This window comes from Neospora caninum, chromosome V (genome assembly GCF_000208865.1).
Source record: "Neospora caninum Liverpool complete genome, chromosome V".
NCBI lineage: Eukaryota > Apicomplexa > Conoidasida > Eucoccidiorida > Sarcocystidae > Neospora > Neospora caninum.
Genome location: NC_018391.1, coordinates 1,681,257 through 1,703,562, shown reverse-complemented (window position 1 = coordinate 1,703,562; position 22,306 = coordinate 1,681,257). Strand labels below are relative to the sequence as shown.

The following is a 22,306-nucleotide window of genomic DNA, read 5'->3' as shown; positions in this document are numbered from 1 at the left end:
CGACACGCGCGAGGCAGTTTTTTGCTGTTCTGCCGAGAGGGCTGCACAGAGTCTTTGCGGCAGAGAATCCCGGGGATTGAGCGCATCGAAGAAAAAAGGCAAGAAGTTTTACCCTGTGCGTCCGGCCGCAAAAAGGACCGCGTGCGTTTTGCGGTGTATGCGAAAACCCCCCGTTTTTTCACCGTGCTCCCTCTGGCGGGAGACCCGCGCGGCTGTCTCCCTAGTTTCTTTTTGTAGACTGGCGCGCAGCTTTTGCTTTAAGGCAGCCTTTTCCGTCAGTTCCGGGTTTTCTACCCTCGAGCGCACGTCTCCTCTGGACAGGAGAAACCCTCGTCTCAGCTGGTGTCGCCGCTCAGCTTCCGAGATTTTTCTCGCCGAGAGACGAAGTCAAGCTGGAAAAAGCGAGACAATTGCAGCAGGCAAGAGAAAAACGCGTCGTTTCCCGGCATCAAAGACAGCCTTTTTCGTTGTCCCTTCCTCCACTACCCTTCCGCGTTTATCCTCCCTCCACTCTGGACGTTTGTCGCTCTCCTAGGCTGTGTGTCCCCGGCTAGCTACTCGGTTCGCGAAACTCTCGCTCCCATCGGCACCCCGGTCGTTTCGTTCCTCGCTCCAGTCTTGGTCGTCGTCTTTCCAAGCCTGCGTTCGGACAAGGAGTGTATCTGGCGGTGGAGGCGGCTTCGCGTGTCGCGTTCGCGCCTGTGTTTCCGTGCGTGTTCGGCCGCCGACTCTCGCTCGCTTCTTGTGGTTCTGGTCCTCTCTGTTTCTCCGCCTTCCTCGTACTCGTGAATCGCCCGGGCAACGGTCGAATGAGGAAGCAGAAAGACCGCTTTTCGAGGCAGACGAGCTGGCTCTTCCCCTCTCAGGCACCATGGTGAGGAGGGAGAAGAGAGGTTCCGCTTCTTTCTCCCCTCCTCTCGCTCCCCCTCCAGTCTCCTTTCTTCGTCCTACCTTCCTTCCGCCTCTTCCAGCTTAGCCTTTTGACTCCCAGCGTTCTCTTCGTCCTCGCTGTCGCCTTTCGGGCTTCCGCCCTCTCTCCCACCGCCGCCATCATGTGGGGAGTCTCTGTACACCCGAGGCCGTAGCTCGGGGGGTGAAGACGTAGGGAGGACACCTTCGTTCGGCGCAGGACTTGTAGTTCTGCAAACCACCTCTACAGGTTTTTTGTCAGCCTTTGCCACGAACACAAAGGCCCACGGCGTGTCGTCGTCCTCTTCCCCTTTGGTCGTGCGCGTTCTCTTTTTCGCCTCTTTCTGTTTCGTTCCGTGCGTGTCCGATGCTCCAAAACATAGCACAAATGTCTCAGAGGAGCGAGGAAATAAGCAATGTTGGAATCCACAGAAACGGCCGCTCTCTCCGCTGCATCTTTTTCCTCGACTTCTCCGTGCTGTGAAGGGGGCATTTGTTCTTCGTGTTGCCCCTGGTGTCTCTTCTTCGAGAGTGAATCGGTTCTCTACCGCGTGCAAGACCAGGATCCTTCGTTCGGCGGTGACGGCTTCGGCGCCGGCAGTGCCTGGCAGGTTCAGGTGTCTCTCTTGTCTCTTCCGCTCCGCCTTCCCGAGAGGAGAGGCAGGGAGCAAGCGGCGTGCGAGGAAGGCGCAACCCCAGGATGCCCACGGAGAGAGAGGGCCGAAGGACATCTGAAGGGGAAAAAAGGGGCGACAGAGACAGTCCGGAGACAGAAGGAAGAAGGCCAGGCGGGACATGAGGCGCGTGAAGGAGCAAATGGAACTTCCTGCGACAGGACAGGCGGCAACGCCCAGGACGCACGGCAAAACGCCGCTTCCGCGTCGCCCATGTCTCCTCGCATTTCGCGGAGACACCAGCCCAGTGCTGTCGAGCACCAGTTCGTTCTCCACGTCACCGCGGGCCGCGTCGACGATCGCGTTTCCGCTTTCTCGTCGCCCCTTCCCGGCGTCTCCAGCGAGCCCGAAGGCTCCGGCGGGGCGACGGACCCCGACTTCTCTGCCATACGTGTGGGGTCTTGTCTCTGCAGGTGTCTCCTTGGCTGCTGTGGAGCCGAACGCACAAGAGACAGCAGGCAAGCGGCGCGTAAACGCGGACGAAGAAGAGGCAGAGACAGCAAGCGGCCGGACACCCACGAGCTGAGAGAGGAAGGAGCAAAAGGGGAAGAACGAGGAGGAAGGGAAAGAAACGAACCAGCTCCACAAATTGGAAACCAGAGAGTGGAAGGAGAAGGCATAGGCGGTCCGGCCCGTGCCCAGAGCGCCACAAAGCAGGCATCCGCCAGGCGAGAATACCAGGTCGGGGCGCTCTTGCTGGAGGACAGCAAATCCCCGAGAGGCGCGGCGGGCCGACGGCGAGGCCGCTCGTGTCTCCAGAGAAGAGACGCAGAACTGGGGAGATGCACAGAGTGTGGACGAGAACTTCTGTTTAGTCGAGAAGAAAATCACGGGGATGCAGGCAGCCTGCACAAACCTGACCCTCGTGCCGCGTCCTCTAATCGCGGCGACTCGAACACCGGACAGGGCGATAACGGCGAGGGCAGTAACGTGGAGACAGAACTTCCTGCCGAAACACGGAGAGAACAAGAAGGCAGTCTTTCGTCCACGCCTCCGACCCAAGCACACACCAGCATTTCACATTCCTGTCCCCCGTCATCCGGTTCAGAGGATCGTCTCGTTTCTTCGATTCCGTCTCCATCTGAGCCCTTTTCCTCGTCGTCTTCGCCGTCGTCTTCATCTCCTTCTTCTTCATCTCCTTCTTCACCCCCTTCCTCGTCTCCTTCCCCCTCCTGTTTGTGTTCGTCTTCTCTGGCGACTTCCGCTTCTTCGCCGTGCTGCTGCGAGTGGGCGTGCCCGCAAACACTTTCCTGGAGAGACCGCCGACGTGGGCGGAGCTGCGGGGCCTTTTCGCGTTGTTTTTCCTGTTCGAGGTCGGCCTGTTCTCTGCGGAACTGCGAGACCGTGGCGCCGGCATCGGGGCACGGGGCGTCTTGTCCTGAGCTGTACATACACTGGGGCGTCTGCGTGGAGAAGCCCGACGAATGGCGGATGCCGCCGGAAGCTCTCGTGCCTCCGGGTTCGCGAATTGCGCACGAATCTCAGGCCGCACAAACGCCGTTCCACTGCTTTTCTCCCTGTGGTGGAGGCTCTGCCCAGAGCGGGCTGGAGGACCCAGACGGCCCAGCAGGTTGCTGCAGCCTCGAGTGTCGAGACAGCGGAGGCGGGGAGAGAAGGGCGGTGCACGCAGAGAGAGAGAAACGCCCGTTGCGAGTTGCGGAGGGACGAAAAGACAAAGAGAGAGCGACCGAGAGAAAAGTGCGAACAGGAGCGGGCGCTGGGAGAGCAGTGGAGCGTGAAGCACGCGGGAGGGCCCGTGCTGCCGCGCAGCTCTCACCGCGTATGTGTTTTCGTTGCTGGCGCAAAAACCAAGACGAAAGCGCCGCCACGGGAGAGAGTGGAAGCCGCTCTGTTTCCTTTTCCGACGATGACACAACCGCGCCGTGCACGCATCGGCCTTCGTGTCCCTCGCCGTCGCGCGCTTCCCCAGTGCCTCCGCCCCTCGCGGCTCCACGGCACACCTGCTCTAGTGGCCACACTTCTTCCTCTTGTTCAACGCCGACCTATTGCGTCCAGCTGCCTCTCGGCCCCACGACCGGCAGGCGAGCTGCTCTGCCGCTTGGCGTTCAGTTCGTGCTCTTTGCGCCACCGTGGCGGTGGGTGAAACCGAGCGCGTACTCGAATTTCTTCTTCAACGTTCACCACGCAGCCGCGCGGCTGCAGCTCCGCGTGGCTGCGGCCTTTCTCCGACGCGCCCTCTCGTCGCCCCTCTCGCTGGTCTCGCCCTTGTCTCCGCCGTCGCCTCGCTCGTCTGCTGTCTCCTCGCCTGTCTCCCTTTCTTCGCGCTCCGCGCCTCTCGCGCAGGCGTCGGGGGCCGGGGAGAGGCAGAGACGCGGAGAAGCAGAGAAGAGCGAGAGAGAACGGGACACGGAAGAGAAGCGGCGGCGAGGTCCCGGGCGGAAGAAGGGAGCGCGTGCATGCAGAGTCGAGGGAGAGGGCGAGACACACGCGGCCGCGAACGGCGTGCACTCACACTCGACGGAAGGAGCGACTCGGCGCTGGCCCGTAGATGGCTCTTTGTCTCTCCCGCAGCCCGCGGCCTCGACCGGCGTTCCTCTGCGAGGCGGCGTGAGCCCTGCGAGCTCTACCGAGACGGAAGCCGCCTTCGCTTCCGCCCCGGCACGTCCCTCTCCAAATCCTTTTCCTTCCTTCTCAGCCGCCTCGTTTCCCTCTGCGTCCTCTTCCTGTTGTTCCTCGTCGCGGGAGGCAGGCGGATGGACGCTGCAGGAGGCGGAGCTGCGCGAGTTTGGAGTGGGGGCGCCTCCAGCGTGGGAACTTCTGGTCGCAGCTTCGTGCAGCACGGAGGGCAGTCTCGAGTCGCGCTCGGCGTCTTTTTTTTCGGAGCAGAGAGACTCGCAGCTTCTCTCAGTCCAGGCTGTGTTGTGCGGCGCGGTCCGGCCTGAAGCGGCTCCAACCGCGGTGTGGATGACTCCGAAAGGCCGCCGAGGAGAGCGGCTTCCGTCGCTCTCGGCGCTCAGCGCGTGGAAGAGCGAGGCGCGCAGTTTCTCCTCGGCGTCGTTCTTTTCCGTTCCTTCCCTCTCCTCACTCTCGCCTCCGGCTTTTCTGTGTTTCCCCGGCCAGGCGCCTGCAGCCGAAGACGGCGGAACGGCCTGTGGAAGCGAAACGCGGCAGGAGGCGTCGAGCGAGATGCGAGAGGAACTCGACGAGGGCCTTTTGCCGTGCTGCTCGTCGTCGCTGTCCTTCGAAACTGCGAAGGAGCCCGTCGACGCGAGAGAGACGGGCGACGAGGCCTCGTCGCGGCGCAGTGCAGAGTCTCCTGCGCGAGAGGGGCGAAAGAGACTGCAGGCAGGAGAGGCAGAGAGACACGAGCAAGAGGTCGAGATACACGAGGAAGATTTCCTCTGGGCACCGACACTGCGTCAGCTGTGCAGCGCAGCCTTTCCACGTTTTGTCGTTGCCCGATCTGGGAGAGGCAGAGAAGAGAACGAGGAAGAGCGTCCGTTGCTGGACGAGTTCTTTCGCTGCGATGCATGCAGAAGGAATCCTCGCTGCGCCTGTCTCTCTCTCTCCCTCGATGCGCCTCTGGAGTTCCTCCTCTCCTCCACCCGTCTCGTTCTCTTTTCTGCCGGTCGCAGCGCAGCGAAAGCGACGAGGTGCTGTAGGGGTCTTATCGACGCCGTGGGCGGAAGCGAGGACCGGGACGCGTTTTTCGAGACGTCCCGCGTTCTTAAGAATCGCAAAGGGCCGACCTCTCGGTTTCGCCCCTGTCTCCAGTTTGAGCTGCGGGCGCGTCGGGAAAAAGAGGACTCGGAGGATAACGAATCACGAGACGGCTCGGCTCTCCTTCTCTCTTCTCTCTCTGCGCCCTTCCCCCCTTCCCACTTTCTCCCTGCTTCTCTTCCTTCCTCGTCTCTTCCTTCCTCGTCTTTTCCTTCCTCGTCTCTTCCTTCCTCTTCTCTTCCGTCCTCGTTTTTTCCTGCCTCGTCTTTTCCTGCCTCGCCTCGGGACGTTCTTTCGTCCAGTTGCCGAGGAAGCCCCGGAGGGTCACGAGGAGACGCTCGCTCAGGCGTGAGCCTCCTGCGGCTCCAAGCGCATCGGCAGGGTCCGGTCCTGGCAGGCACAGGGAAAAGTCCAGGTTTTCTCAGCTCTCGCGATCCTTTTGACGCGACAGCCCGCGATGAGACAGATCCGCTTCTCTCGGGACCGAGCCTCGCCGTTTTCCCGTCGCCTGTGGCGCTGAACGCGCTGCGACGCCCCGAGAGTGCAGAGCGAAACGGAGACAAAAAACGCAACGCACCCCCGAACCCCCAGACGCCAACGCTGTCCGAGACGCGGAGAAGGCATGCAGCGAGGAACAGGAAGACGGGTGTAGATGGAGAAGACAAAGACACAGAATACAAGGACACAGAATACAAGGACACAGAAGACAGAGACACCGAAGGCAGAGACACCGAAGACAGAGATAGAGGAAAGGGAGGAGAAGCAAGACGGCGTTTGTCTGTGTCTTCTGCCTGCCTTCGTGAGGAGGAGCGTGTCGCTCCTCTTCTCGCGTCGCGCGCTCTCCGTCAGCTTGGGCCTCGCAGATCGCCCGAGCGGGCGTCTGGGAGGAGCGGGAAGAGTTGTCGTGCACACCCTGAAGACTCTCCGGAGAAGCCGAGGCACGGCGCGCGTAAGTCGGGATCCAGAAGTCGCTTTCGGTCCACGGAGCGCTTGGAGAGGGCCTTGTCGCCGGCGCTTGGAGTCGGTTGCGGGGCGGAGACAGACACCGACAGCCGCAGTGTTGTCTCGCGGCGCAGACGCGCTACGGAATCACGCGTCGGGCAGGGCGGCGAAGAACCGATTTGCGAAAGAACGGAAGCAACGGACATTACGACGCAGGCTGACAAGACGGAGCCGAGAGAGAGAGGGCCTGGCCAGTGCATCCATCGCCTCATCAAGACTCTCCTCAACGAACCCGTGAGAGAAGCGTGTCTCCCCCGCGTTGCCTTCGCGGATGAGCAATTGCTGACATTTAAGTGAGTCGGCCGCGCCGCTGTTCACCTCCATGCTCGTGTTTTTCGCCGTTTCATCTGCTTGGGCGCGTTGAGAGAATGTTGTCTCTCCGGTTGCTTTCCGTCGCTGTGTTGTGCTCTCGTGGCGGGGACGTCTTTGCAATTTTTTTCCCTCTCTTGGGGGCTCTGTCAACGCTTCTCGCGGTACGTCGGCGGTCCCAGTTCCGTCTCGCGGGCATCTTCTCTTCACCATCTCTCTTCTTTTTTCCTCCATCTCGTCTCTTGATCGTCTCTGGTTCTCTTTATCGTCTCTTCTTCTTTGTTCCCGTCTTCATCCTCGTCTGTGCATCCTTTGGTCTCTTCGTCTCTTTTCTTCGTATCTCTGCCTCCGCTACACATCCTCTCTTGGTTTCCCCTCTTTCCAGGAAAGCTTGTCGACTCACCGTCTGCATGTCGTGTTCTGTTTGTGTTTCTGTCCTTTAGACGTTTCGCGCTGACGGGCGACGACCGCGCGGAGAAGGGCGAAGCGGAAGCGGCGCTGCTCACTGCTCGGTCGCCAAACTGCGGCGAGGCCTCGACCCTCCATCTGCGCCTCTCCGTCCTCTTGTGGGAGGAGAACGCGTCGCTGCTCCGGGCGCCCAGTCGGCTCGCGTTCGCCGGGACCGTCGCCGCGTCGCGTCACCCGCACGGCGGCCTCCCGTCCCCTTCCCACTCCTCGTGTTCCGTTTCGTCGGTTTCGGTTTCGGGTTCTGCGTCCTCGCCTGCCGAGCCGTGCTGGATGCACTGGGGACTCAAGTTGGGTGTGAGAAAGGCGGTCCGACAGCAAGCGCGAACGCTTGTGCGCGCCGCCGTCGCGGGCATCGCCGGCTCCGTCCTCCCGGCCACCGCCCTCGCTCTCGGACTCCCCTCCGCGTCGCCGACCAAACGCGACGCCTTCTCACTCCCGTACTCGCCCTCGGCCTTCGCTCTCGAAACGCGCGAAGGCGAGGCCGTCGACCGCCGCCTGCTCTTCCTGCAGCAACTCGCCGCATGCGTCGAGAGAATGGAAGAAGAACTCGACGAGAGAGAAGGAGAACTCGAAGGGAGAGAAGACTCAGAAGAGCGAGAGGGTGGTCGGAGGCGGGGCAGACAAGGCGGCAGGCGTGGAACGGCAGATCGCAGCGGCGGTGGACAGGCGGGCGGCGAGGAAGGAAAAGACGGGAGATTCCAGCGAACGCGCCTGGACCTCCGTTCCTGGACGCAGCCACCCAGATCCTTCTGGCCTCTCGGCAGCTTCGCGACAGACGCTGTGAGTGTCGACTCGCCGCTGGTGCCGTTGCTGGTGACCGGGCGACGAACTGAGAGGCGGGAGACGGAGACACGAGCAAGCAAGGCACGCAACGGAAACGAGCATCTCGATGGGATGCCTCCCTCCGCATTCCTCAGACTGCATGTGGGAGACGTGCGGATCCCCAAGACGCTGCATGGACGCCCCGTGCTCGGTGTGTACTTTGTGCTCCGCGTCGGCGCGACGCGATGGTACCGTCAAAAGTACTTGGAGTTTCCCCGGGACATTTTCGTCTCCGCGGACAGGTCTTCGTCGATCGCCGCGCAGCCCCAGCGGCTGTTCTCCCTCCCGGCTCTCGCGCAGCAACTGCAAGAACTGCAACAGGCGCTGGTGAAGATGCTTGCGCCCTCGCCGTCGCTCTTTGCGACGCTACGGCCGCTGCGAAAGACGCACTTGTTTTGGGGCGATGCGCGGGAGCCGCGCGGGAGACAGGCCCCAGAGGCACAGGCAGGCCAGGAAAACGAGCAAGGCAAGTACAATCCTCTTCTCGCTCTCGCCGTTCGCCTCCTCGAACAGCCCACTGCGCCCCTCCTCCTCCAGCAGCAGAAGCAAATTGAACTCCTCGTCTCCGCCTCGTCGTTTCTCTCGAACCCCGAGTTTCGGAAAACGCATGCAGTCCGCGGTGCGTCGCCGCGCGGCGCAGCGGCGAGCCACGCGAGAGACAACCAGAGAAAGAACCAAGGAGAAGGCGAAGAACAGGACGAGGAAACAAACGAGGAAAACAACAAGGGACAAGAGGAGGGAAACAACAGGGGACAAGAGGAGGGAAACGACAAGGGACACGAGGAGGAAAACGACAAGGGACAACAGGAGGAAAACGACAAGGGACAAGAGGAAATAGAGGAAGAGGGAGGCGGTCTGGGGGGAACCGAGGAAGGATACGGGAAGGCGAGAGATGGAAACGAAGGCGAGAGGGAAGGGAAGGCGCGATGTGGAGGCATCGTCGGGGAAGCGTCTTTTTCGTCGCCTTGCTCTGCCTTTCAGTCTTTCGCTGACGGGCGTTCTTTCGCTTTTAATCGTTGCTCCTTCGGCTCGTCCTTTTCCTCCCTGTTTCCTTCATCATCCCCTCCTGCTTCGCCGCCGTGGGCTTCTTCGTACGAGTCCTTCTTCTCCGCAGCCGCGGCTCCTGGGTCGTGGCCTTTGGTGCGCTGCGCGAGTGTCCTTTTGCGTCTTCTGGACGATTCAGGCGATCTGGGAGAGACGTCAACTGCGGAAAAGGAAGAAGTGAACTTCTGGGCTTGGCTGTACGCGTACGCCTCTCTCGAGCGCCTCCAGTGGACCTACGAAGCCACGCTGCAACAGCAGAAGGCGCAGCGCGAGCAACGTCGACGTGTTGTGGAAGAGATGCAAAGGGTTCTCCGACGCAAGGGAGAAAACGAAACCCAAAGAGACAAGCAGCCACACACAAACCACGCACAGTGCCCTGACCATCTACACCAAACCCCGCAGGGCGTCCCAGCCTACTCCTCTTTCGTTTCAGGAAGTCGAGATCTTGTGTTTCTCTGTACGCCGGTGATTCCCCCCTCGGCGCTGCCTGTGGTGGAGAGCCTGCTGCTGCGTCTCGCGAGTCTTTGGAAGAAATACGTGAAAAATCGGCCTTTTATTCGAATGCTTATAGCCATCTTTGCGGCTCCGTTCGTCGCAGGGCGCGTTGTCGAGGTAAAAACAAGACGATACCTAAATTCGCAAACATCAATACATAAGGATATATACAAGTGCATGTACGTGTATAAACGACGTTTTGGAGAAACGAGTATCGGAAAGCACCCATATCCTTAGATATTCTGGATATCAGTGTTCACGCATACGGGTCTATACGTCAAGATTTTGTCTCCGTGTCTACTTGGATGCACAAATCTAGGTGTACAAGGAAATGCATCACTAGCTCGAAACAGTGCACGCGTCGCGTTCCGCATTTTCGAGGACGTCCATGTGCGTATCCCGTTTTCCTGGATAGCTATGCAGGCATCCACATACGGTGGAGATTTGTGCTCCCATTCGCGGGCTGTTTTCAAGGGCCCCATAGGCCTCTGTCCCTCCATTCTCTGTTCCTCCAAGACGGGAGTGTATCCACACAGGAAACACCTATTTCTCTTATGTACGTCCGCCGCAGGTATATGTATCTATGTATATATATATATATGTTTAGAATCGAAGTGTTACGTTGATGTTGTGTTTTCGCCGTCTGCGGTCGTTTGGCTGTCCTCTCTAGGCTCTTCTCGGCGTTCTCAGACACTTCCGACTCGCGCAGCGCCAGGCCTTCTTCGAACAGTGGGCTTCCCGTCTCGAATCGGATCCTTCCCCTCTTGTCGATGCTTTCGCGCCTTCGTCTGGAGAACGGCGCGGGGCTCCTACCAACGCTCCTTACTCCTCTGTTTCTTCTTTCGCGTCTTCCGCCGACCCTTCTCGGGGTGGAACTCTCGGCGGCGACAAGGAATCACGCGGAGGGGCGGGCGGCGCGGGGGAGAGGCCAGAGGAAGTGGGGGGAAACAGAGAGACGCGAGAGTCGAGGAACGTGGAGAAACAGACACTGGCGAGTTTGCAGCGAATGAATGCCACATCCGACTTGAGTCTTCTCCGCGCCTCCGTAAGGTACATTGAGAGCGGCGGGAAGGCGACAGCCTTCTGGGCGGGGCTGGGTGTATCCCAGGAGACGTTTGAAAGTGTCTTGGCGAGCGAAGCAGACGCCCCATACGAGGCGTCGGCGAAAGTAAGCTTTTCTAATGGGCGCGGCGGAAGCGAACGAAAAGAGCGAAGGCTTGTGGCAAACCGCCACAGCGCCGGCCTCGCCTCGCTCTCGTCGACCTGTGTTTCCTCTTCTTCGCTCTTCAACGGACTCTCGGCGGTTCCTCTCGACTTTGCCTCGCATCAGTCTCAGTCCTCGCCGACTTTCCCCACGTGGCTGTCTGATGCGTCGTGCCCAGGCGCTTTTCCCCCTTCGAGTGTCCCTCCTCGGTCTCCAATTGTGTCGACGGCGAATCCCCTTTTTCGCCGGAGCCGCGCGCGCGCTCCCCTCGAGGGGGGGGTCTGCGAAGGGCGTATGGCGCAGCCTGCGAGCCGCCAGGTCGGCGCCGCGGTCACGAGCGAGGAGACAGAAGGAAAAGGGGGGAAAGGAGACCGAAAAGAGGAAGAAGGAAGCGAACCGGGAGAAGAAAGGGTCGGGGACCTGGGAGGCGGCGAGGAAAGAAGAGGGAAAGGGAGTCTCCGGCGCGACTCGAGTGTACGCGAAGGCAAACGGGAAAGGGAAGAGAGCACGAGCACGGCAAGCTCACAAGACTTCCTCTCGGGTCCTGAGCAGATTGAAGCGTCCAGGGCGCTGCGACAGTGTCTGCTGTCTCTCCATCGAATGTCTCGTCAGCCGCGCGCATGTTTGTCTCCGTCTTTTTGGGAAGATCGAAAACCCGACCACGGAGCCGCAGGATTTCGTCCCTCAGCGAACAGAGGCCGAGCTGCTGGCGGAGAGGCTGGGGCGACAGGCAGCGAAGAAAGCAGAGAAGGGCGAGAACAAGAGAGAGAACAAGAGAGAGACGAGGAGGAAGCGACACGATGCGGGCTGGCTTTAGCGGGTGTTGTAGGCCTGCCGACGGACGTGGCTTCGAACTTTTTTTGTTCCGAAGAAGCGCGTCTGCCTGTGGAACTCGACGGATTGGTTCGTGAAATTTGCATGCATCCATGTCTCCAGGAGTGCTCGTGTTCTCCCGCGCCGCGCGTCTCCAGCGACACCGACGAACGCGAAGAGCGCGAACCAGGAGAGAAAGTGGAATCGGAGGCGCAAGCAGCGGAAGGGTCCGGCGAGGGCGACGAAGGCCGAGGAGACGCTCACGAGAGTGCCTCTGTTGCAACGCCGTTCCTGCCTCTCGTCGCGGTGGAAAGATTTCGCGCTCAACGGTGCAGTCGCCGCGACCTCGCCTGCTTGCGGGGTCGACGGACGCCCAGCGACCTGCGCTTGTGGTGCGCCTGCGTCTCGCTGCCGCCGTCCTCACCTGACGAGCCGAACGACTGCAGCTGGCCGTCTTCGTCGCGTACTGGAGGTCTCTCCGACCGCTGCTGTGTCTGTCTCTTCACGCTCGTGGGGCGCGCGAGAGCGAGCGTCCTCCCAGCGCTCATGGAGTGTCCGGACGACGCTGCACGCGCAACGCTTCTGCTCCTCGACTTGGCGCTCGATGAGCTGCATCAGACGCTCGTTCGCCGTCTCTTCGGGGTGTACAGGCAGCAGCTCGAGGCGGGTGAACAGGGTGCGGAGAGGGGTCCGAGCGCGCGCGTCTGGGGAGCACCTGGAGACACGGAGACGGCGAAGAAGGCGAAGAGCCAGACAGCGCTGCGAGGACGCGAGAGAGTGGCGAGGACGCGGAGATGGAGCGGCGAGGCGGAAGAAGACCCGGCTAGAGACGGACGACGCGAGAGAGGAGACAGGGAGGAGGAGGCGCGTTCGGGACGAGAGAGAAAGGAAAGAAGAGCGAGCGAAGAGCAGCTTCGGGATGCGAAGCAAGGAACCACATGTCCGCCAGAGATGCGCCAACCCCCGTCGCCAGCCGACAGATGCGGCAGCAGCGACCTTAGTTCCTTCAGTGCTGTCTCGTCCTCTTCTCTCTCTTCTTTCTCCTCTTTCTCTTCTTCTGTTTTTTCCTCTTCTGCCTCTTCCTCTTCTGTCTCGTCGCCCGTCTCATCCTCATCTTCCTGCGCATCCCTGTGTTGCTCGGACTCGCTGTGTGTGGAGTCGCCGCTTCGACGAGCAAGGCGACATCAATCGACGCGCATGCAGGCGCTCTGCGTCTCTGCAGAGTGTCCGGTGATCGCACGAGTGGCACGGGAGCGCGCGCGGGGGTCCGACGCGTTCTGGCCCGCGTGCATCTGCTCACTCTTTCCTCTCCTCGGCGCTCTTCTCCCTGGCCTCGTCATTCTGCATCCATGGTAACGCGGGAGGAGATGGGACCGGAGCTGGAACGAACCAGATGTAGAAGGACGACGAACGAGAAAGGAAGAGACAGAGAGAGAAAAAAAGAGACAGTCAGCAAAAGAGAGAGGCGATAACGAATATGAAGCACTGAGTTTGATTCTCTGATGACTTCTTGTTGTCTCTCCACGGTGCATTTGCTTCTTTCCTTCGCCTTTTCTCTTCTTTTCAAGGAGGCACGCCGCGCCCGGCTCTCTCGGGAGTGCGTCGCGGCCTTGGCGCCCCGCCCGTTTCTTGGCCTTTCGTCTTGTCTCTCTCCTCCCCTTGTGCATTCTTCTCGCCGTCGCCGGAGCGCTGGTTGGCGAGGCGCCGTCGTGCACTCGCTGGCGTCTGCCGCTGTGCGTGCAGAGGGGTGCTGAGAGCGGCGCTCTTGTGCGTGCGCGTTTTGCAGGTACGAGGAAGTCGACGCGCTCTATCGCGACTGGCGATTTATCTCTCAACTCCTCGAGGGAGAAGCCTCCAGGTCACCGTGTGTTGCCGCGGCTGAGAGGACCGGGAGCGGCGCAGAGGCCTACGCCACCGACTGCACGCATGCACCGGACTCCGCGCCGAGCCAGGAACTCCCGCGCTCGCTCCTCTTCCTGGTCGCCGTCACACGGAGACTCGAACGCTGCGTCTTGCGTCTCGTGGGACTCCTCGAAGAAAACGTCGACGGGAAATTCGCCTTCTTTATTCAGGTCAGACGCGACGAACGTGGCCCCACAGGTGGAAAGAGAGACGGCGAACGAGAGATGCACATGCAAGTCACAGCTTCAACGCACACAGAGAGAGGAAGGGGCAGCGAAAGAGACGAAGAGAGACGGTGGTCCAATAGGGACAGAGAGCTGGGGACCGGCAGGCAGGGAGAGAGGCAGACAAGGAAGTGGATCCGGAAGGACTACATATATGTGTCGGCGGATAGGTGGCGTCTCGTGATAATTTCCATCGCTTCTTTGTGTCCTCCGCTTCCGGAATCGCTCTCCGACTTCCTGTTCGAAGGCGTGAGCCTGAGCATGTACACTTGAATGCGTATGTATGTCGTGTGTCTTTGCTCAGGCTCGTAACGGTCCCTCCTCGCTTGCATGCGCTCTGGTGGAGCGGTTTGTGCACAGTTCGGTCGTTGACGCCATCGCTGTGGTGAGTAGAGAAGGTGTCCTTCAGCGGAACATCGTTCGTACCGCGATCCGACGAGGCCGTTGGTCCACCGACCCAGCTCGGTGTGGAGAACTGAAAGGTTGGAAGGATTTGAACGTGAAACGCCCTCGTGGAGACGTCTTCGCCGTTCCGTGTGGGAGGTCGCGCTTCTCCAAAGGGAACACTATCTCCTCTTTTTCCCCCTTCTTCGTCGTTGGTTTCTTGTTTTATCTTTCACTGGGTCTCACTGTCTTTCCGTGTCGTGATGTCTGCCTTGTTTCCGCTTTTTTTCTTCCTGTAGCCTCCCACATAGTTTGCTTGTGTTTCTTTCTGTCCTCTGCGCCGTGGTTTCTGGTTGTCAGGTCCTCCAGCAACTCTCTATCTCCCTCTCGTTCTACTACCCATCGGTCTCCTCCGCTGTCTCCATTCTCCCCACAAACAGCAACGCGGCCGCAGGCGTCCTCGCCTTCCTGCCGTCGCTTTCCAGTGCGCAGTTCATCCCGCCGTCGTCCTTTCCGCTGCTCCTCGCGTCTTCGCGCTTCGACGAAAACGCGACGCTCCCGGCTTATATTCGGGCAGTTCTCCTCTGCCCCGGAGCCGCGCCGTATCTCGAAAGAGTGAAGGGGCCGGTGCTGGTCAACCAGTTGAGCCGTCTATCCACGATCGGTCGCTTGCTCACCGCCGCGCGCAGGGCGCCGAGTGCCGAGGCCGAGTCTTTGGGGTCAGGCACAAAGCTGCGCAACCCGCGGGAAAAAGGGGAACAAGGCGAGAGGACAGAAGCCCGCATCGCCGGCAGGACACTGAGCGGGAACAGCGAAGAAGGCCCCGTTCCTTCTCTGCGGCGTTGGGAGGCGGAACGACGAGAGCCGAGAACAGAGGAGAGGAGGACGGAGACTGAGGGCTGCGAGGAAAGCAGTGCAGCGCGCCGAGACACCCGACAAGTCGGTACGTCACGGCTTTTGTGGAGTTGCGGAGACGGCGAAACGGACGGGCTGGACCCCGCCGCGGCCGAAGGACACGAGCACAAAAACGCGCCGAGGGGTTTGGAGCCCAGCGGCAGCGCCGGCTTCCGGCCGTTGTCCTCCGACAGGCGCGACATCTCGTTCTCGTCCTCCTTGTTTCCGCGTGTGTGTCTCTCTCCCCGCGCGTCGAGTCGTCCTCGTCGGCGAGAGGCGGGCGAAGGCTCGCGAAACGCCCAACTCGCTGCGGAATTGTCCTGGACCTTTCAGGAGCTTCAGATCGCGGCTGCAGCTGCGCTCGCTGCGGCGGAGTCGGGGGATGTCGCGTCGCCCTTGCGCTTCTACGCGCCATGCCTCACGAGTCGCCTGGTCCTGCGTGCGCGCGCGCAGCAGTGCCTGGTCGCCGTGAGTTCCGATCCGGCGTTTTTCCTCGCGCTTCTCGTCGACCTGATTCAGCAACGCAGGAGTACGCGGCACGTGGCCGCGGAAGACGACGCACCGCAGGTGGGTCGGAGACGCGTCTGTACGTCCTTCGCGAGCGGGTCGCGGAAAAACAGCCTCGTGGTGGGGCGCCGAGGCCTCGCGGGCTTCTTCTCGCGCAGCTCGCCCGTCGTGGGGAGGAAAGGCGAGGCGGACGAGACGCGCGTCAAGCGAGGTGCGGCGTCTGCGGCGCGGCGTGCGTTCGGCGACCGCAGCGAGACACTCAGGAGAGAGGAAGAACGCGCGACACAGCTCAACTCGTACATGGGAGAGAGGCGCCGGAGCGTGGCCGAGGTTCTCCAGTTCCTGGATCGACGGCGAAAGCGAGTCGCGTTGTGCGCCCACCGCTCCTGCCGCACGTCTCTTTGCACGCGTCGAGGTCGACGAGCCGGCCGTCTCCGTGGCCACCACGCCGCGAGGCACGAACCTTGGCCCCTCGCGTCTCGCCCGTCTTTCCTCGCTTCGTCCGTCGACAAGCTCAGCTCGGCCCTGGCCGCGGCCTTCGCGTCCTCGGGAGCTCTCTTGATCCAGCGCGACGTCGAGATGCACAGCTACGTCCATGGGCAGGCGCTGCGCGTGCGGAGTGCCCCGTCGCTTCCGAACCGCACGACCGAGTTGTTGCAGTTGCCGCTCCTGCTCCTCCTCTCGCATCCGCAGCTCGTTCCGCTTCTTCCAGATTTCCTGCAGAAGGCCTGGCCGTTCGCCCTCGATGAGGGTGCGCACGCAGGAGACGCTCTGGAGCTCCAGGCGCTCACCGACGCCGCGGTGGCTGCGGCGACTGCCAGTGCCGAGGGGAGCGGCCTCGTCGAAGACGAACGAGAAGACGGCCCCGACGCGAGAGCCGAAGGCGAAGGCTCCGACGAAGCAGACAGCGACAGCTTCTTCCTCGCCAGAGCCGCGACGGCGCGCGCCCGTTGCGCGCCCTTCCAGCGGGGCCGACGCGACCGCCAGGGCGAACCAGAGGGAGACACAGACGCAGAGAGGGCGGAGACAGTCGGAGAGAGGATGGAGATACACGGAGAGATGATGGAGACACACGGAGAGATGGCGGTGACAGACAGGCGCGATGTGGCACGCGAGCTGGAGACGCAGTCCGGAAGGCTGCAGGCGTCCATGGTCCGCCCGGAAGCGCGGGGCGACGAGGTGCGGCCGGGAGGAAGAAGACGAGAGAGCGGGGAGCTGGACCTGCGTGCACCACGGCAAACGCAGTCGGATCTGTGCAGCTGCGAGGACTGTGAGGAGGTCGAGAGCCCCAGGACTCTTGGAAGGCTGGACAGCCAGTGCGAAGCGGCTGCAGAGAGGCGACACGGCGAAGAGGAGAGGGACGAGAGCGATCTCGCTGTCAGTGGGAAGGCGGGAGAGCAGACCCTGCCGGGCTTCGATTTCGTGGCTGCGTCGTTACAGGTGTGTGCACTCTGTGAAGGTCCAGTGAAGAAGCGGAAGAGAGACTCCTTCGCGGCCGTTCTCAGTTCTCTGTGCGCCCCCTTTGCTGTCTCTCGCTGTCTCTCGTCCCACCGGTTTTGCGCGTCCCGTTCTTCGGTCGCGCCCGTCGCGTCCATCCCGCTGGAGGGCCCGCTCTCGCGTTTCTCGTCGTCGCCCGCGTCTCCGTCGTCCACGCTCCTGATTGAGCATGCGTCGTGGGGCGATCCGTTCCGCCTGCCCCTGCGCAACGCGCCGATCTTCCCGCCGATCTACGAGGCGCTCTCGGGCGCAGATGGGAACGAAGCCGAGGAAGGAGCTGAGGAAGAAGCCTTCGTCGAGGCGAGCGCGACCGCCGCGGCCGTCGCTGCGTGCGCCGCTCTCAACGCTCCGCCAGAAGCCACAGTGAAAGCAGTCGCCGAGGCGAGGGCGCGGAGCAGTCGGCGTCTCTTGCGTCACATTCGAAGCCGCCAGAAACGCGCCAGCTCCCGCGGGTCCCAGGCCGCTAGTTGGGCTCCACGTGTCTCCGCCGGGCCCGTCGCTCAGGGAGGTGTTCCTCCGTCGGGGCTGTCTGTGTTTCTGGGCAAGCGCCGTGTGTCCCCGACTGCCGAGAAGGCCGGCGATCGGGCGCACCTGACGGAGAGCGAGGCAGACAGGGACAAACTCGAAGAGACAGAGCTGGCCGAACGGCCGCGCAGCCTGGAACCGCCTGGAGGCGGGTCGGAAGCGTGTGGGCAGTTCGCGGCGGGGCAGCGCGAGAGCGCGGAGACGTCGGCGCACGATGAAGACGGGAAATGCAGCCCAGTCCACGAATTGACAGAGGAAGCGCGGTCGCCGCTCGCAGCCGCCAAGGCCGTGACCACTGATCTCGCGAGGCCTTCTGCGTCGCCCTCGTCGCCCTCCTCCCCGGCAGCGCTGGCAGCTCTCTTCGCCACTCCCTCGCCGGAGAAATATCCGTGTTCGCCGACGGGTGTCGCCGCGAAGGCCTCTTCACTGTTTCTGTTGAAGCGGGGCGACGGCGCTGCGTCGCGCAGCAGCGCGTCGTTCTTCTCGTCCCGGTTCTCCACTGCCTCGCACGCCTCGTCCCCGCCGCGGTGGATCCTGGGAGTCGAAAGCTTCCAGCCCCACAGGGTGGGCCCGAAGGGGCTCTCGATCGCGCTGCTCCAGCAGTCCCCGATTCGCGGCTGTCTCTCTGCGACGGCGGCCGTGCCGTTCCACGCCTTTGAGCGCACGCTGCGGCACTCTGTGAATCGGGAAGTCCGGCGGAAACTCCAACAGATTATTTCCGCACTCGACCTCTCGGGCGAAATGGAGAAGCTTCGGCAAACCCCGCACACAGCGAAGGCCGCTGCGACCGCCGCCCGCGCAGGAGCCGCCGTGGCCCGCGCCATGGGCGAGTCGGCGCCCGACGGGACTCTCGCCGCGTCGGCTGTCGCCGGCGGAGAGACTGCGCTGCTGCACACCGTGCTCCAGCTGGAGAAGCTTTTGAAGCGCGCGAGGCATCTGGTCCGGTCGCTCCATCTACCCCCGGACGCGTTTCGAGATTTGTACCTTTTCTGCCGCACGCCGCAAGGTTCAACCGAACTGAGTCGAGGCCGCGTCGAAACCGGGCGCGAGGCCGGGAGGCGCGAGGCGAGAGACGGCAGAAGAGAAGCGCGAAGCGAAGACGGAGACCAGATGGCGTGCAGACGAGAGAGAGCGCGGGACGACGCCGGAGAGAGGGGAGACGCCGGAGAGATGGGAGACGCCGGAGAGAGGGGAGACGCCGGAGAGATGGGAGACGCCGGAGAGATGGGAGACGCCGGCGAAGCGCCGAGAGGGCGGGCGAGGACGTCGACGGGTGCACTGGAGACAGAGAGGGAAGCGCGAGAAGCCGGACCACGCGGGGAGTGGCCAAGCTCTGAAAACGGCGGCGGGCGCGGGGAAGGAACCGAGGCGGCTCGGATGGAAGACGAACAGAGACTCATTCAGCGCAGGCAATCCACGTTGAAGACCCTGCTCCAACAAAACCCCGAACAACTGTGGAACTGCGTCAAGAACGTCTGGTGCACGCTGTTCTCGCCCAGCGTCGTTCTGGCTGTCCAGCGAGCCCAACTTCGGTTCTCTCAGGTGAGACAGTTGCGCAGACAAGCAGTGTGTGTTTCAGTCCCCGAGGCCCGCGAAGGGTAACGCCGTTCTGTGTCGAAGCCGGGCCAAGCTCACAGCCCAGGCTGACGGAGTAGGCCGCGACGGCGGTGAAAGACAGACGGCTGGAACCGACGAGAGAAGGGGAGCGAAGAAGGAAGAAAGACGAAAGGGCGAGACAAACGAGAATACGGGGAGAACACAGAGTGCGACAAATGCAGGCGTCGATGTTCTGCTCTCGGCGCTTTGCTTCGTCTGCACCCTCCACTACGGCGGTCTCTGCGTGTGTGTTCCTGGTCTCTCTTCTCTCTCAGTCGGTCGAGGGGCTCCTCCACCGATCGAAGCTGCCCGCACTTGTCTCCTGCGTTTTCCCGGCTGTCCCTCCGTTTGCCGTTGCCCTTTCGTCTTGTCCCTGCCGCTGTGCTGCCTTTTCACTCGCTTTGGACCTCCAGTCTTGTTCTCTCTGTCTTCCCAGATTCGCATCGCGGTTCTCCTCCAGCTGGTTGAAGGCGTGTGCGAAGCGTCCTTTCTGTGTCGCACTGATATGGGGAGTCTGTACAGCCGCGCGCCTGGCGTGAATTCCGGCTCCGGTCCCCCTCGGAGTCCCGCGCACCCCAGTGCCGAGCCAGGCCGGAGCGGCGGGGCGCCAGACGACGCGGCGTCGGCGAGCGCGGCGCGTACGGACCACCACGGCGCTCACCTCAGGCAGCTGAGGAGCGAGGGCGACGCGTGGAGGACAAGAAGGGGGGCGTCGGCGAGGGATCTCGGCGATGCGACAGAGCGGTTTTCGAGGGCGTGCGAGACGCTGGACCGTCGGAGTGGAGTCACCCTTTCTGGAGACACTTACTGTTCTCGGTCCTCCGTGGGGCCGCGGTCCTCGAGCGGCTCGGACTCGTCTCCGTCCCGGTTTCCGGGCGGCGCAGAGCCCACGTCGCGCAGTCGCGACTGCTCGCCACCTTCCGCCGAGGCTCCTGAAATCCGAGAGTTGTACGGCGAGGTGGTTCTCGGTCTGGGCCTCGCCCCGCGCGAGCTCCTGGAAGGCGCCGCCGCGAGTCCGGGCGAGCCGCTGCTCTTTCGGACGCGGTACACGGCTCCCGACCAGCCTCTCGGGGCTTCTCTGTGGGGTGCGGGCGGAGACAGAGGAGACGCGGCACGCGGGCGGCCCGACGGGACTGAAGGGACGCTCCCGACAACAGGCGCGGCGCAGGACGACGCGGAGGGGACAGCGCCGGAGACTCCAGGCGAGTTGGGACTCGAAGGGAGACGCGCCGAGGCGCCCGGAGCGCGCGGCGACCGCCTCAGAGAGAGACAGAGAGATCGAAGCCAAGAGACAGGGCGCCGGGAGGCCCCCCCGGAGGGCAGAAGCGTCCCTGATCCCGGACGCGAGCGCCGGACGCGGGAAGCGGTCCACAGCTCGCCTCCCTTCCAGGCTCCGCTGCATCCGAATCCTGGAGGCGTTCGTTTCTCCCTGGCTCCCGACAGTGCTCAGATGCTTCACGAGGCGTTCGCTCCAGAGGCGCCAATTGGATTTGCGCAGGCGCCGAGTCCGGTGCGCTCGCGAGGCTCTTCCTGCTCTTTGCGTTCGGCGAGTGCGCGTCGCTGGCGGGAGACAGGCCCCGCTCCACGGCGCTGTCCGTGCTGCCAGGGGGCGAAGAACAGCGGAGCCTGTCGGTGTGTCGACACCGGCACAGGGTCTCGGGTGGCGCCGCCTCAGATCGACAGGTTCCCGTCAGCCAGTACCCTTCTGCGCTGCTCCTCCGCGTGTGTGCTGGTCTCTGCCGACCTCAACGTCGAGGGCCTGGAGGCTATGATGGCGGTCGACGGGGTCATCGCATGCATTCAACACCAAGTGAACGAGCGCGCACGTCCCCACCCGCCGCCGATTCCGCGGGCTTCCCTCGCCCCTCCAGAGGGGGTCATGGCCTCCTGGCCCCAGAACGCCGCGCCCTCGGTGCGCGGGCCCTCGCCCGCCAGTCCTGTGGGGTGTGTGTCCACGCCCGCGCTGGGCGACGGCGGCGCGAAGGGCGGAGGGCCCCGGGACTGCGGGCACGCGGGCCGAGCCCCGAGGCCCGCAGGGGCCAACAGGCCCGCCCTGGACGGGGGCGGGGCCCGGGCCCTCGCGAACTTCGCCTCCACGGCGTCGCTGCCTGTGGGAGGGACGGTTCCGAGGCGGTGGCGAGTCGAGTACCACCGAGAAAAGTGGATTGTTGACGAAGCGTGGAGAGACGCGCACCTGCTGCAGGCTGCGGCGGCGGCAATTGAGGCCGAAAAGGCTCTAGGCTTCCCACAAATTGTCCACGGAATGTGGGTCACGTGCTACGCAGAGGGAGATCAGGGACGCGTGGAAGAAACCGGCGCCCGGGACGCCCTCGTCCTCCTCAGCTCCAGATGCGTGCCCGCAATCGAGCAAGAAGAGCCAGCTGAAGAAAGGATGCTCTAAAGCCGGACCTGAGAAGACGCCAGTCGTCGGCGGCGTGTGTGTGTGTGTGGAGGGGAAAGACGATCAAAGAGATCAAAAGGGGTTAATACGACTCTCGAAACACGGAGGCGAGGCCGCGAAAAGCAGTCGAGATTCAACAGAACACAGCTCCAAAGTGTAGGTTTTCCAAGAGACGAAGACGCCCACTGCGGAAGGAAGCAGCTAGGGTAAAGAGGTGAAGGGCGAAAAGACCAGGAGGGGAGAAAGACAGCAAAGATCGAGAGTAGCTCGACGGTGACACCAGGGAGCGTAGACATGAGAAGGGACGAGGGACGTCTTGTTCGTGTTTTGGTTTTTTCGCCTGCTGTTCTCGCATGCATGCAACAGGCGGTTTACGGGTATATCCACTTTCCGCATTGACCCCGCGCCGCAAACCGAAAACACCAAATTTTTTTCTGTGAAGAACGAGAAGTGTCCTTCTCCAGACAACATCTCTCACCTCGACCTCCCTTCCCCACTGTGCTGTCTCCCTATCCGGCTATCTCTCAACCCCTGCAAAGAACCATCCACGTAACCTACACCTGACTAGGCGTATCGAGATCTGTCGACTGAGGCTGAGAACGCGATGTATTTCCATAGTATATATGTGGGGAGGTGATGACAGATGGCGATTTTCGCATTCGTAGCTACGCGTCTGTAGTTTTGGTCTCGTCATGCGTTAATCCACCAGTCGCAAGAGTGCGCAAAGGACTGGAGGCCCGTTTCCAGGCAGAACACGGGTAGGCGCTTTAAACGTTCTCTTCATGTATCAAGCCCGCACGCTAACTCTTCGTCTAGGTTGAGGAACGAAGACGTGCAGTCCTTGCTCCTTTCGGGCGTTCTTTTCCTAGCAGATGGGGAAGCGAATGCAACGCACATCGCACGAAAAGGACCCTACTGCAGCTCTCGAACAGCAGAAAAAGGAGCTCAAGAGGAA

General features: G+C 62.3%; 1 protein-coding gene across 1 annotated transcript; it reads left to right on the top strand.

Moving 5' to 3' along the window:
* Nucleotides 1-871: 871 nt before the first annotated feature.
* NCLIV_014200 (conserved hypothetical protein) lies at nt 872-21,351 on the top strand (the record flags this gene model as incomplete). Its single annotated transcript, XM_003881610.1, has 9 exons — nt 872-874; nt 1,440-1,974; nt 3,514-6,559; nt 7,019-9,521; nt 10,075-12,773; nt 13,208-13,493; nt 13,852-13,932; nt 14,292-18,896; nt 19,387-21,351. 9 exons carry the CDS (start codon nt 872-874, stop codon nt 21,349-21,351), a joined length of 15,723 nt encoding a protein of 5,240 aa, XP_003881659.1.
* Between the last annotated feature and the right edge of the window lie 955 nt (nt 21,352-22,306).